This window comes from Habropoda laboriosa, unplaced genomic scaffold (genome assembly GCF_001263275.1).
Source record: "Habropoda laboriosa isolate 0110345459 unplaced genomic scaffold, ASM126327v1 scaffold87, whole genome shotgun sequence".
Lineage (NCBI taxonomy): Eukaryota > Metazoa > Arthropoda > Insecta > Hymenoptera > Apidae > Habropoda > Habropoda laboriosa.
Genome location: NW_017100209.1, coordinates 1 through 15,937, shown reverse-complemented (window position 1 = coordinate 15,937; position 15,937 = coordinate 1). Strand labels below are relative to the sequence as shown.

Genomic DNA, 15,937 nt, shown 5'->3' with positions numbered 1-15,937 from the left:
AGTGGATATACATGCTATGCTTAAAGTAACTGGAAAATCTATAATAAAGTGAACAAAAGTATGAATAAAAAAGGAAACGAAAGATAGTCCTTGTTGATGAAAAAAAATTATTTGAAGAGGTGATCTTCTGTTTTCAGAGTAAAGACATTTATGGATCACTTCAGCTTACGTTAGGCGCTGATTGCGCAATATTACGAAAAAAATAGACAGATTGCGAAATATCGGTTCGTGGTTTCATTGATAATTTATTTAACGTTGTCAGGATTTTTTTGGATCGACAAACTTTCCTGAATCTCTCATTAGCGAGAATTAACGCGAGTTGCATTTTCAGATTTTTCACGGAAGTGACTGTCGGTACAAAGAGAGCCAGTATCTTCTGGAAGTTGATGAAGCTGGATTGAACTTAATTGAAAATGTTAATCGCTTCAGCCGGCTAGAGGCATCTAGAATCTCATATTCCGCAATTGTCTCGTTAAACTGATAGCGAGCGCTTTCACAAGCGCTACAATGCAAACCTGTACAATTTGTGACTCACTAAAAATCGTGCCTTATCTTGTTACATAGTATTACACAAAATGCCGCTTTTTTCAGAGAGCAGAAAAGTGTTAATTCAGAAGAAATTCAGCTGATAACGCCGGGAAATCGAGTCGATGCGATGGCAATGTTGGCTAACTACACAGTTGCAGATAAAGCGTCAATTACAAATAAAATCGTAAATGTAGGAGGATAGGGTTCCGCGAGACAAAGGTCGAATACGATCGTCGAATGATGAAAGGTTGATGACTCCTCACGCGTGTGGACGGATTGAACATCTCGAGTATTCTTTAAGTATTATAACTTCTCAACTATTCTCAAGTTATGCCTATGTACACCGGTGCACGAAATTTCTTATCACGAGAATGCTTTATCTTTCTCAGATTCTTCGATGTTATGTAAAAAAAAATACACTGAAAAAACTTACAAGCAACTCAAATGTCGAGCACGAAATGATTTAGATAAGAAAAAAAAGGAAAAAAATGGTAAGCCATGAGTTGGATATAATAACTGTATAACAATTGCGATACACAAGAGGTTTACGTCACCGGAAAGTGTCGATCTTGATACGCGTGTGTATGCAAAACCCATTGTACGAGTATCTGCTGCCTGTAGCTATTAATCTTTTTTATTCAACAGTTCGTTTGTAATGAATTACTGTTCACCTGATAGCAGAACGTCGAAACGTTTTCAATTCGAACCGAATCAATTGCAACAGATTAGCACCTTTCCTAATACAATTAACAAGAGTGCATCTATGCTTTATTCGGTCAGTTACAACCAGCTGAGCGGTTAAAATTTTCAATTAGATCCAATTAAAACTCATTAAGTATCAACGAGTGTCTTTCTAAAGATCTGTGCATTAGTCAACCGCAAGCGCTCACAGTACTGTATAGAAATAGTGCACTCTAAGATGCGTTCATAAAACTAAAAGCTTTGTCAAGCGTTCGATTCAAACAATCAAACAAATTCAAACAATCTCGTTCACCTTTCATTTATCAAACAAAATATTTTCATCGTCTTTCTTTTTTACAAAAACTATGTATAACAAGGACAAAATAAAACTGCTACGTATAATAAAAAATACTGTGTTATTCATAATTTTCCCTGTAAAACGAGTAAACGATACTTCCATCAAATGAATTGCAAAAATTCAGTGCTATTCCTATATCACTTTTAGGAGTAGCGGCAAAGTTTCAAAGGCGCGAACCAGCGAGGTAGTTGAACAAGCGGTGTGTCTTGATAACGTACGCGTATCGGCGCGTGTGCAGGGCACCGGGATGACATGACCCAGCAGTGGTGACGACACAGCTAAGGCCGTCGACGCCGGTTGGCGCAAGTAAGGTGGAAAGGGAACGTGGACTACTCGAAATTCTGGCGACAGGCTGCGCCAGTCGAGAAACAGCGAGTGTTCACGCTTGGACTTCAGTGTCGGAGCAACTGGTCCACGTCGTGAAGTCGCGGCAGAAAAGCACGCCAAAGGAATGTAATCTCCGTACGAATGACTGATTTTCTACCCGTGTACGACGCGCTTCAATTGAGACTCTCCATTGCCCACGGTGAGTGAAACGAGACCAACGATACATTTTCACGAGGAAAAAGAGACGTGTACGGGTGAGCGAGCGAGCTAGTATAAACCCACGCGCACACGCCGCATCGAAATATTCGGAGACGATATACCGAACGGTTATGTATACTGTTCGTGATTAATGGAAGTATTCGTATATTCGATAATTACACCTCTTTCACACGGTATTTTTCTATGTGGAATATTAGTTTCATTTCTCTTCGCGTTTCGATTTTCTTTCCAAGTGAGACGCACAGATGCTGTCGCGAGTCTGTTCACGTGGTTGTAAGCTCGTTTACCGCGTTTTCATGCCATGCGTGGTCAATTATCAGTTTACATTGCACGTTCTTGGAAATAAGAATTCGACTCCGTTTTCCTTCGACTAATCTAGAAACACGTGCTTCGCTTGTACGTTATTCGTATATTTCGAGAAAATTCATTGTCAGCTTTTTGTTATTCGATCGTTTAGTAATAATATTGCTAAATACTATATTATATTATAATACCGGGTGCCTTAAAAATTGACCAAGTCTGAGAAATCTGTAGATAAGATAAGATCAAAGGGTTCTTGATAATTATTAGGATTATTCGATAACGTACTTTCTGTTGTACTTTATTTTCCAATTTTATGTACGTGACAAGTTTTACTTTCTGTTCGTAACTTTTCGAGTGGGATGTATGAATACTGTCACGAATCAGTATACTGCAAAAGTTTCTGTTATCGTTGTTTTACGCATTGTAAACTCCTCGAAATGTAAAGTGCATAATTGCGTGCAATTGTTCAACTTTTCAAACCGTCGCTTTCTTCGCCGTTATTAAAACACAGTCTACTCCAAAAATATTTTCGATGATAATATTCAACGATGATACATAGGGTGGCAAAAAGAAAATAATTACAATGTTTGCTTTGAAAGAATCAATATTGCATATGTTTATTCAGGTCGTTTAATAGCTGCAACTTAATATCCAATATAAGAGTGTACTGTAGTGAGTCAGATTGATAATTGGCGAATGATAAGGAGGTCGAAAGAATCGTAGACTCTATATATACATATTGATTCACTTCGAACGAACTACGTCCACGTGGTGCATTTCCGCTTAGTTTAATTCTCTCCTAAGAAAGAGAAAAAAAAAAATGAAGTCAACGATTTACTGAAACTCTTCAGCAAACAATGACTCGCAATTAGCCTTAAAATACATTTATGAATTTTTTCAACAGAAAAGTACCAAGAAATGTTTGAACTATCGTTAGTCGTGAAATTTGTGAAGATTGTTTAACGATACAATTATCGCCGCACTTAGCTTGACATCGTTCTTTTCTGAATTTTTCCACCTTCCAGAAGGAACGTCATAATTTCGCACAATTATAAACGACACGAGATAAAAAGGTGATTCTTGCGTTTTCCAGCGTGTCAATTTATATCTATCGTTCGCAAGCGGCGTTACTAGACCGATTAAATTTAAATTTATAAACGTATCAGCATTTATACTTGCTAATTGGATTGTTAAGCATGATGTATAGCGCACGCGTATTCATTCTGAAATATGTATCCTTAATGAACGGAAAAGACTGTCATATAGAACACTCTATCCATAGATTATACTATTTACTCGAAATTTTATGCATTTGGAATAGATTTTTTTTCTCCTTTTTTTTTCTACTCTGCTTCGAACGACACGCCCCGTTCCATGGAAAAGAACTTACTGCTTTCCGGTTCTACAAGAGCATACAGTACTTACTATACTTGCGATTCGATTACGATACAACACACTTGTGTGACTCACGGTCGAGACATTCCTCTCGAAGCAATAGATGTAGGAAGCGTGGAAATGAATTTATTGTTATTTCTGTATCGTCGGTGTGATTCTTCACGGTGTTACTTTCGAACTTTCATTCACTATTAGCGAGAAGTTATGTTACAATGAATGAAATATATTGTGTATTCGTTTTAACATGGCTCGCGATACTACAAGTTCGTAAGGAATTATTTTTAGATTGTCGCCAGACAGATTATACTCGCTCTATTTTAGCTTCTCTACCAAGACAGAGATTAGTATTTTAATTAGCATTTTTTTCGCAATATCGTTTCCTTCGAGAATACGATTAGCACTAATTTTCACGAAATTTCAGAATTTCAAATAAATACGAAGATATGTTCAGAGAAGCTTATATAAATCTTGTTTACAATACTGTATTAAACGATTAAAAACGTGATGTGATATAATTCAAATGATAGCCACTGAGTAATTTGAAATAATCACAGTTTAGAATTTCCCTTTTCTCTCTAAAAACAAATACACTATGGCCGAGCGTTGAGCATTCTTAATAATCATTCGAAGAGGAAACTTATTTATTCGAAATAATTATTATTTTTGGAACGTTCCCAGCTTCCTTTAAACTTTCAAAAATTAATCAGTGCCCAATTTGTTATTTTTTAAAAATTCCGAATAAACTCGGTTCGTTGGAAATGATTTTTAGCTAACGCTGCTACGATTCAGATTCTAGAGCCACACTAGGTATAACAAAACAATATTGAAGAAATTGCGTTTCAAGCGAGAGAGACCGTCTCGTCAAAGCGTTAAATCAATCTGTCGTCGTTTGAGACATTTTAAACATCGCTGGTGGAAGTATTTACGCTTTCGTGTAACACGTTACACACGTCAATGGCGGATGTAGTGCATCATTCCCCGCTAAAGGGGAGAAACTTTTCGACATAGGTACATATACGTGTTGGATGCAAGTTCACCTCTGACGATAATGAAAAAGCTTGCATTGGCTCAGTTCCTAGTGGATTCTCTTCTAAATGTCCGTGCCAATCTTCGCCGAGTGAAATTCGAATCGATAATCTGAATGAAAATTAAAAATCCATCAATATCAATAAGAAATTAAATAACCGGAAGAGAAACTGAACAGAGAAACTATTATTTTTCATTGCTTTTTTAAGAAACACTATTCAAACAATAGATGTGAAGTTTTGCAATTGCATGTACACGACCTCATGCAGGCCAGCACTTCCGGCAATTTTGCTATCTCTTGCTACGAGTTTGTGCAATTTTATCTTCTGCAGAAATAATTGTCTGAGAGGAATATTTGGTCAAGCCTCTAAATTTAGGTAATTAAATCATTTCTTCATGCAAAATTTACCTGTTTTGAAGTTACCTTTTAATGAAAGTCAGCACTATTTTTACACATAATATTTAACGTATAGATATGCAACATTTGCATTTTGCTAGAATGCCATGATGCAATGCCTAGTTACCTTAGCATTATGCTTAATAACACGTTTGCTCATTAACACTTACAAATAAGTGTTTTCTAACTGCGCAACTTAGTATAGATATACGTGGTTAAACGATAATTAAAGGGACTAAACGTATCTAATTATAAATATCGACAGTAAAAGTTGCAAATTAGATTTGGCCTTAACCTTCGCCCACCATTCGCATGTTTCTAATATTATCTCTTATAGTCATCTTTCGTTTAAAAAATTCCCCATATAAGAACAATGCACGTCGAAAATCGAGACAATCACGACAACAGCCAGACCAACTTAATATACTTTGTCGTTACAAAGGTATCTGTAATATAACAATTACCATTAAAAAAAGAATTTTTTAATAAAAGAAGATCTCCTCAATGCACCAATGTTATATTTATTAAAATATTCCGATATTACCTGTGTAATATTACAGCAGAAATAATAGACAGTTTATCTTAGAAACTTGAAACGTTGCAATTCAACGAAAGTTACACAAGTTTCGTACTTTGTCGAAATTTTCCTTAAAGTACCTTTCGATATTAATAGTAACATTACGGTTTATAGGTTTACCGATTTATACACGCGTGTAATCACCGAGTGCCAGATACCGGTGCTCGAAGAGAATTCGGCCTTAACCCTTGTCTCGTTCCTGTTTTATGCCAGCAGACGATAGACGTCGTCGATTGAGAACAAGCCGCATTAAGGAGCGAATAAACGACGAAACGTGAGGCTATAAAAGATAAACACTATCCGGTTATTACACGAGCGGACTTGATTTTTCATCGATGCATACACAATTGACGCCGTCCTTGATTTCTTTAAAACAATTCACCCAACATGAATCGCGACCGTTTTGTAACAATATCTACACGAAGAAGGTTGTACTGTAACTGAACTAGAAGCGTCGAATAACAAATGTGAACGTGCGTGTTCTATGATATAATTCAAATATCATTTTTCCTCATGATATTGCAAAGGAACAAAATTGTCGGTTTGCATGTAAGTTTAAAGAACTTGCAACGAATGATAATGTCGTGAAGATTGTTCTAATTGTCTTATTGTCCTATGAAAATTTTCATTTGACGCCTGTAAAAAAAATGTTGCCCTTATTATTTCTGAAGAATAAATTAATTTTGAAATGTTGCATCAATTAGAATGTCAATTGAACTTATTGTACAAATAATTCTGTTCTAGGTAGAGTTCCAATGACTCACAAGAAAAAACTCGTGAGTTCTAAGTTGAACAGTGTGATTTGATTAAAATGGAAATGATTTATCTGATTGTTCCAGTGACCACGGGACAAGCGCGTATCGGCAGCTATTAAAGCGCCTGACGAGGCTGAAGATCAAGCTTCTGTAATCGATGGGTTGAGAACGCGAAATTCGTGCTTTTCAGCTTTCTTCTCTTCTTGTAACCAAGGTGTATAGCTCACCGATGAGCCATGCTGAAGGTAGTAGGAGCCTCCTGGCTGCAGACACGCATCTCCACTTACATCCTCGTCGCCGTAGCTTTGCTGGGAATTGGAGCCATAATTCTCGGTGAATTTGGACAGTAAGTTCATTCATTCGTATATAGTAGGAATAAAAAAAAGACAAGTAAATATTTTTATCATAAATATATCCTTTCTACTATGTATTATCTTTCTGAAATTATTAGTACAACTCGAAAAGAGATGAATCTACATCACAAAATAAGTCAAAAATGTACAGTAACATTTTCTCGTATGAAGCTCCACTTTCGAATAAATCGATATTAAACGTTATTTTCTCATATAGATTACAGAGACACCCTGTATGCAAATCTAAAAGAAAGTAAATTATAAAGAATATAAAATTTCAGCCAGTTTAAGAAACTTTACAGTATTGAAATTTATTAATGAATTACGTAGTTATACCAAACTAGTGTTAACCCTTAAATACTAACCTTCTCTTTAAACTATAATAGATTTATCATTATTAAAATCTCTATTTTTCTATTTTCATTGCTTCATTGTTAAGCATTTAAAAATAAGCAATTAAAAATTACTTAAAGGTTAGTGATCGACGATTAAGTAAACACGGTCCGAAACGTTCGACGAGAAGCATGCAACAAGTCGTTTTCTACAATACGATTTCGATGTCCAGCGTGTGTGTTCCGTAAATCTCGTATCGAGAAACAAGTGTGTTCACGCTTCTCGCGAAACGCGCGTATATGTAACTTTTGCCGCCGTTGACACGTGTACAACGCGTGCAGCAAGAAGAAATCAGAAGCATTAGCGTTTCAGCGGTATAACGAGCTCGATGCGTGCGCGGTCGCTACGAAGGATCGAGTAACGCGACGTCTGGCTTCTCGAATTCACGCTTCACGCTGTTGCGGCTCGGTCGGTATGTTTCAGAGGTGTGAATGCCTCCGTGCACTCGACACGCAGCTTATCTTGTTCACCACGTGCACAAACGGCCAGACATAATTTCGTCGAGTAGATAATGAGACTTGTTTCTCCTCCAGACATAGCTGTCATTGCTGTTTGCATTAGTCATTATCGCCTGTTGTCCGTGTAAACAATCGGAACAATTTGACCGGCGAACGGTCTGAAGTTAGCTGCGCAGTTCTGCAATTCGCGCCAAAAATTGGACATTCTTAAAGAATCCTTTAACCCCTTGACGTATGATTTATTTTCCTGACTATGCATCTAAGCGTCAACTATTTACTGTTTTATGTAATACTATATTTAAATTTGGCAATCTTCAGTTTTATAAATTAAACGAAAAATTAGAATCAAAATTAATTCTTCCTATTGATATAACTGTTTTTATCAACTCTTGATCAAAATTTGTGGTACGAGTCTGACTCGTTATACGACAAGGGGTTAACCTTCAAAAAAGGAATATCATTTTAATAATTTAAAGAATTTGCTAACAAATTTAGTCGAAATAAGAAATATCTAGTCTGAAGTACGGAAATTAGAAAATAGAGTTTGGAAAACAAATCACTATTTTAGAATAAAGCGATTGTTGACTCAGAACTTTTCAACACTCGAGTAAACATCTAACCAATTAACTTACGAATGATTGCAAGTCCAACATTTTATACTATCAATACCCACAAATGCATAAAAGTAATTGTTCTCCTAATTGTACGAACTATGTGTTGACCAGTGTCGAACAAGATGGAACTTATTCAGCCACGGTATCATGGAACCGCAAAGGAGGATACCGCATTGACTTTTGGGGCCAAGGCAATGATCTAACAGCCGTACCATTGCATGCAGCTCGAGCCTATTACAAAACTGGAATTTTCGAGCACGGGTAGGTCAATGCTGTCGCACCAGTTACGTTAAGTTCATTACTGTCGCTTGTTAGATAAGATTAGTTTATCAAGTTAACATCGTAAATAAACCCGAGAAAATTCGTAAATAGAAAAATTAACAATTTGTTTTTTTAACGAAACGTTGCCCTCTTCTCGTTGTCTTAAAAATTTATATAGCAGTATTTCTATGTTATACATAATTATACGTATTTTTCTATCGAAAGGTAGGAATTATTTAACGAATAAATAAATTTTGCAGATGGTCTTATATCGAAATAGAAACATCGTCAAAATACCCGGACACCGTACAAGCTTACGCTGCCGGACTGTTGGAAGGCAGCCTTACTTGGCAATTGATTCATCATCATTGGTACAACACTATAAGGCCAGAATGCGAAGAGAAACCTGCCGAGTGCCGAAAGTTAACGCGATATCTTCGAGACAACACTGCTGTAGTTCGTGAACGTGCTGAATTGATGGAATCTACTGATCCCTTCTGGCATATGGTGCATAATCATATTATGAACCTAATGATAAATCATCGTTTCGCTAATTACGAAAAAAAAAAAAAAGCTAATCGAATATAATAAATGTAAAAAGTAATTAAAGGTAATCTTTTCCTCAGGTACGATTATTTTACGCTCAATTAGATGGCTTGGAAGCTGGTTGGAAATTTGCTGTACGTAGAAGCCGTGTATCGGTGTCATTGGAATCAGAAGATTTCCTCTGGCTCGCTTTGGCTTCTGACTTGTCTGGTTTTCAAGAAGTATTTAATATATCCGCTCCAGTAATGAGCTCCATGATCTATCTCAAATCGCTTCCAAGAGAGAATTCGGAACCCTTAATTGCAATTGGTCATAATACCGCTGCGTCGTAAGTAAAATATACTTATTTATTTCTAATATTATTCAATTTCTTGCAACAAATTCCAGTGCAAACTGACATAAGCTCTGCATTTCTAAGCGGCAAGGATAACCATAATAAACGTGGGTATAATTGTCTAATCAATGCACCCTAACACCGAGGATACTGAACACTTTGTCAATTCGTAAGAATTAATACAGACAAATTATAAAGAATATTTTTCCTTTTTATTTTACAGATATACTCAAATGTTGAGACTTTTAAAAAAATACACGTTCAACTACCATGTATTGCCAGTGACAAAAATCGCCGCTCCAACTCCCAGTCGATCGATCGTGATGTCCTCTTATCCCGGAGCACTGTCGTCTCGAGATGAATTCTATTTTATGTCTGGGGACTATAATCAACTTGTTGTTACCGGAACACCTCTACTAGCGACGAATCGAAGTGAATGGAGCTTTTTATACCCAAAAGATCATGTACGAATCAATTGTTACATTGATGTACATGTACAGTTGCGGTCATTAATTTCCGGCCACTTTTAGAACAGTGTAACTTTTTTTCAAATTGAACCAAATGACTCGAGTTTTGTTTTAGAAGTTAGAAGAATTAGTTTACTAGATGACGTGTACCGAAAATTTTGAAAGAATTGCAATTTGTGGGAGTCGCGATGGAAATTGCACAGGTCACTGTTTACAACATTTTTATCAGAGCTTGTTGTTGAAAATTTCAAACATACGTTTTGTAGATCTATGTCAATTACAAACACGCTGAAAATTTCAAGTCATTTGGTTCAATTTCGAAAAAGCTACTCTGTTCTAAAAGTGGCCAGAAATTAATGGATCGCAACTGTACATAGATCTACCAAAAAGACATACATATACTAAAACGATAACAATATTACAGGTGATGCTAACTGTAAGATTAATGGCAGCGAATCGTTTAGCAACAAACAGTCAGTCTTGGTTTAACACCATGTCCCGTCAGAATGGTGGCGCTTCTGCTCTGCAATGGATCATCTTAGAGCCGCGTTCCACTTCGATATTGTTAGTGGAACAATTACCTAGCATATCCGTTGCGATGAATTACACGGAGAAGTTCAAGAGAACCGGTTTCGTATCCTACGTTGGTATATCAAACTTTCAGAACATCAACGACATTGTGCAGCCAGCCAAGAGGGACGTAGACGTATGGAAAACTCGTTTAACACGTACACAAGAGAATATCACCACGTTCGAACAGTTTCAAGACATGATGCGTGGATGCAGCCAGGAAGATTGCACTGCCGACACACAAAATTTCAATACAGATTCGTTGCAGGAATTGACGTATCGCGGAGATCTCGATGATGTTCCTGTACCGTATGGTGTTATAGACACGAAGGTTTTAGCGATCGACGTAGATGGTTTCGAGAGCCTCGAAGTCATTTCTGGACCATCCACGTCGCAGTCGCGAACACCGTTCACATGGTCTGATAGTTTTCCCAATATTTCGCACATAGGACACCCAAACACTTTTCATTTCAAAAGTGTTACACCAAGATGGGTTTGGACCTAATTAACGATATTAACATTTTACTTAAAACTAATATATCTTTTTTAAACTTTTTTAAGGCTTTTAAAGAAAAGACGAAGACGATTTCCTGTCAATTCCTAGCAGTCGAATTTTAACCTTTACATTTAGAAAAAACTTTTATTATTATTATTACGGTATATACACTTTTTATAGCTGGCTCATATGTTAGCCACCTATGGTGAAATTTTATGAAATAAAATAAAAACGTAACAGTTTTTTGTACTTTACTCGCACTCTCTTGATATCCTTATCCTAATGTCACAAAATGTCAGTTGAAAAGATCGTAAATTTAAAAAAATTAAAATTTAAAGAAAACTGAAAATTAAAATTTACGATGATTTACGCAGAACTGATATACTTTGTTTGTTTACGCGAAAACAATTTTCATATGGCATTTAGAGATCGTTATACCACAGACGGGGTATAGAAACTCGTCTGCTATTATACAAAAATTAGTAGGGAATTTGAGTGAATAATGTAGAATTATTTGGCTGATTTATATGTAATTCATTTTTGTGGAAGATCGTGATGTACCATCGAGGTATTTAGCAATATCGAAATCAGTAAGACAATGAAAGGACGAGGATATCACAAGAGAAACGAGTTAGACAAGGAAAGAAACAGGGGGAAACAAGGGTAGCACCCGAGTAATGAGAGAGACAAGGAAAGATACAGGTATAGACAAGGATAGAAAATTTGAAAATCGAAACTAACGACATCTCGTGTTTGGCGACGCTAACTAAGATTTTTTACTAGGAACACAGAATATAACCAGAGGTATTAAACAAGGAAAGCAATAGTGTGCGAGAAGGACAGAGAGAGAACGCTTCCTATTGGTCCGTCGGCCGCCATGCTCTGTCTTCGAGGCCCTAAATCGCGTCGGTCGGTGAAAACTCATTAATAACTCATTAATTTGCATGATTTTGTGAACTTTTACGATTGAAGAATGAAGTATGGACCCTCAGCTACTTTCACATATAGTTTTCAATACACTAGGATCCTTTCGATAATTAGTTATTAACAATCATGGTGCGGAATGTCGGCAGCTTCACCGCACGCCCTTCTGGTTTTTCATTAATTTCGTAGCTTGAACAAATAATTTATGCACTTTTATACACACGTTCGAAAGACTAATCCTTCAGCTAGCTTCTCGTTTCATTTTCATTAACATATTCGTCGTAATTTGCGAGATATTAAACATTATTTGCGTAAATACTACACTCGTCGTATTCAAGCGTAACGCACTGCCGTCAATTTCATTAATAACTCAATAATTACGATGATTTAGTGAACTTTTAGAATTGGAGAATAAAGTATAGAACTTCAGCAACTTTCTCATGCAGATATTAACGCACTAAACCCTTTCAATAATTAGTTATTAACAATTTTAGTACGGCACGTCGGGAACGATACGGTTTTGTAATACCCAACGTCTAAGAAGTCAGAGGTTAGGTTATGCCCTCTACGATATAAAGCAGTGAATTTAGGAATAATATACAATCCAACCATCAAAGATGATAAAATCGACACATGTAAAAAAATCCTCCTTTATTAAATTTGCATATAAAGATACATACGTGTATTAAATTACGTGGATAGAACTATCGACGACCTGTTCACCTATTACTACATTTACTATAATTCACCTTAAGTACAATGTGAATCTAACGTTAAGTATCGATACTTATTCGACTAAACTACGATCTTTTAATATGGCAGCCAATTTGCTCGAATTATTTGCTATACAATCGCAATTATATATCAAATAATATCGATTGCCCAGGCCTCACCACGTGGAGGTTGCTGCCAATGGAGGCCCGCCCTAACCACACGGTCCCATCCACCCTCCTTTTACGCGCCTACTATTTATTTTCTACTCGTTAATGCAACGCAACGCCTCCTACTGATTGTACATCTGCAATACTTTCGAATTTTCGATCGTTATGCAGACGGACAATAGCAGGAGACTGAAAGAATTTTAATTAAAAAAAAAAAGTCGACGAGAAGAAAAAGAAAAAAAATACAAAAAAAAAACGTTTTTAAAGTATCCTATTTTAAACTTAAAGTACTTTAAGTTTAGCTTAACTTATCTTACGCCTAGCTTATAGTATAAGTTCATTCACACTTCACTTAAACTAGGAGTTAACTTAAACCTGACAAACTAGGACTGATGAAAGCCTTAATTCTATACGAGATATTAATTTACACATATACCATTACTCTGTATTCTTATCACTACACAAGAATATGTAAAGTAAGAATCTGACTCGTGAAATATTCGAAACACAAAAGAAGAAAATACGAACAAATACGTCCCACAGAGAAACACGTCAACTTAAGGGACTGATCTTGGGAAAAAATCAAGCGTTTCTGTTCAAAATTGTTTACAGGAAACTAACGAAAGGAAAAGAATTACAATGCTTACAAGCTAAGAGCCACCGTCTTAAAAACCATGTAACTCGAACACTGATTTTCGTTAACAACTTGCCTACTTAAATGCTAAAGTCTTAAATATTATCCTGCTTAATTAGAATTCTTACTTAACTTAAAAATCGCCTACCTGTCTAATGAGTTAACTTAAATTAAGATTCGCCTACCTGTCTAAAAATTTAACTTAAATTAAGAATCGCCTACCTGTCTAATGATTTAACTTAAATTAAGATTCGCCTACCTGTCTAAAAATTTAACTTAAATTAAGAATCGCCTACCTGTCTAATGATTTAACTTAAATTAAGATTCGCCTACCTGTCTAATGATTTAACTTAAATTAAGATTCGCCTACCTGTCTAATGATTTAACTTAAATTAAGATTCGCCTACCTGTCTAATGATTTAACTTAAATTAAGATTCGCCTACCTGTCTAAAGATTTAACTTAAATTAAGGATCGCTTACCTAAGTAAGAATGTAATTTAATGTTGAAAATGCCCTGCCTCGCTAAAGATGTAACTTAACTTAAAAACTGCCTGTTTAATCAAGAATTTAACTTAATGTGGAAAATGCCCTGCCTCGCTAAAGATGTAACTTAACTTAAAAACTGCCTGTTTAATCAAGAATTTAACTTAATGTGGAAAATGCCCTGCCACGCTGAAGATTTAACTTAACTTTAAGACTGCCTGTTTAATTAAGAATTTAACTGTATGTGGAAAATGCCCTGCCTTGCTAAAGATGTAACTTAACTTAAAAACTGCCTGTTTAATCAAGAATTTAACTGTATGTGGAAAATGACCTGCCTCACTCAAAATTTAACTTAACTTAAAAACTGCCTGTTTAATCAAGAATTCAACTGTATGTGGAAAATAACGTGGCTAATTAAAATTCCACGTTCGTTTAGAAAACAACCTCCCTAAATAGAAATCTATATTGTACCCTGCCTATCCTAAAAATCTAAAGAATTACGATGAATCGCTCGTATGCTTCTCTGTCACCTGCAACAAACTCAAATTGAAACAAATTTAGTAGTTAGATTTTACAAATTACAGTAAGGGCATCATTTACTTCTTTTCTTCTAACAATTTCCTCAGATTTTGGTAAAGCGAATCTGTAACAAACTCGTTTTTTGTTGGATTAATAAAGGCAAAAATGAAAGTTTAACAGCTGAAAGAAAACGTATTATGCACACATACGTATAAAATATTAATAACTATTATTACTGGGGAATGGAGTACTGTTTCCATAAGGACACAGCTTACATCCGAAAGCCTCAGTAAGAATAATTAAAAATGAAGGTTTAACAGCTGAAAAAAAAAACATTGTGCACACATCGTACATATATTTTTACGTATTCGTTGAAATAAAAGTGATATTACAAAAAGTGAAAGGTACTTTTCATTGTTAGCAATTACTTGGTACACGTTAATAACAAATTATTTCGAGAGATATTAGAATTTCACAAAGGAAGAATCTTTGTTAATTGAATTGAAAATTTCTATACGGAATACCAAGATGAAAGAAAAATAGACTAAAATTGTGCACAATTAGTTTACAAGTTATTACTTTCACCGAAGAAAACGTGGAGAGATGTTCCAAATTTACTCTTCATTAGGAATTTAAAACCGAAACAATCGCACAATTTACTACAATTATCATTTTTTCAATTAACAACGAGTATGCGACGTCGTACCGGTAATTAAACATTTTACTATGAATATTACGAGTCAACTACTTTCTACGTAACAATGTTTCTTTGCAAGCTTTTTATGTCACACACGGAATATGAAAAATATAATCGCGGGTGTACTTTAATTCGTGCAAAGCTATTTCGAAAATTTATAAAAATTGCAAATATTACCGACAGATGAATCTTACGTAGCGAGAAAAGTAAATTAACTCTAATAACAATTAATTCTTATTTTTCTTTTCTTTTTAAGAATTCACCGAGCTTCTACTTGTACTTTCATTCATTATTAATTCTTCCTCTGATATATTCCGATTCAATTCGAAATTCTCATCATCTCAAAGTCATTATTACGTCTTTAAAAATAAATCATCATCGATATTATGTAATATCGTAAATATTAATAAATATCTGTTACAGAAATTCAATGAATACAATTCAACAGTATTTTATGACAAACACTCGGTAGATTTCATAATCCACTCGTTCTAAACCCGAGCAAAAACCGTGAGTGGAATAATTCATTCTTTCACGCAACACTGATCTATTAAATGTATGAAATAAAAAAAAGTCTCAGAATCAAACGCGGTGAGTGCTTCAGTTTACTTGCAATCTTAATTTACGAAAAAAAAAAGATAAAAAAAGTTACCGTTAAACGCGAGAGCAGCCACGTTAGGGCGCTTTAGGGGATACGCAACACTAATCATCTATGCACTCTGTAATTTATAATACGCAAC

The 15,937-nt window shown here is 35.5% G+C and overlaps 1 protein-coding gene across 2 annotated transcripts; it reads left to right on the top strand.

Moving 5' to 3' along the window:
• Window positions 1-1,938: 1,938 nt before the first annotated feature.
• LOC108570695 (putative phospholipase B-like lamina ancestor) lies at window positions 1,939-11,166 on the top strand. 2 transcript variants are annotated; one of them, XM_017932591.1, is made up of 8 exons: window positions 1,939-2,093; window positions 6,560-6,587; window positions 6,651-6,912; window positions 8,496-8,645; window positions 8,906-9,152; window positions 9,272-9,519; window positions 9,749-9,989; window positions 10,417-11,166. In XM_017932591.1, exons 3-8 carry the CDS (start codon window positions 6,803-6,805, stop codon window positions 11,065-11,067), a joined length of 1,647 nt encoding a protein of 548 aa, XP_017788080.1. In that variant the 5' UTR covers window positions 1,939-2,093; window positions 6,560-6,587; window positions 6,651-6,802; the 3' UTR covers window positions 11,068-11,166. The 2 variants fall into 2 exon arrangements, with proteins under 2 accessions (XP_017788080.1, XP_017788079.1); XM_017932590.1 differs by lacking the exon at window positions 6,560-6,587.
• The last annotated feature ends 4,771 nt before the right edge of the window (window positions 11,167-15,937 follow it).

Bases quoted from the DNA above. Each gene is read 5' to 3' on its own strand.
- LOC108570695 (XM_017932590.1), top strand. From the start codon at position 6,803: ATGCTGAAGGTAGTAGGAGCCTCCTGGCTGCAGACACGCATCTCCACT. The intron at 8,646-8,905 runs GTAGGTCAATGC...TAAATTTTGCAG, and splicing joins ACTGGAATTTTCGAGCACGG to ATGGTCTTATATCGAAATAG. The intron at 9,990-10,416 runs GTACGAATCAAT...ACAATATTACAG, and splicing joins TTTTATACCCAAAAGATCAT to GTGATGCTAACTGTAAGATT.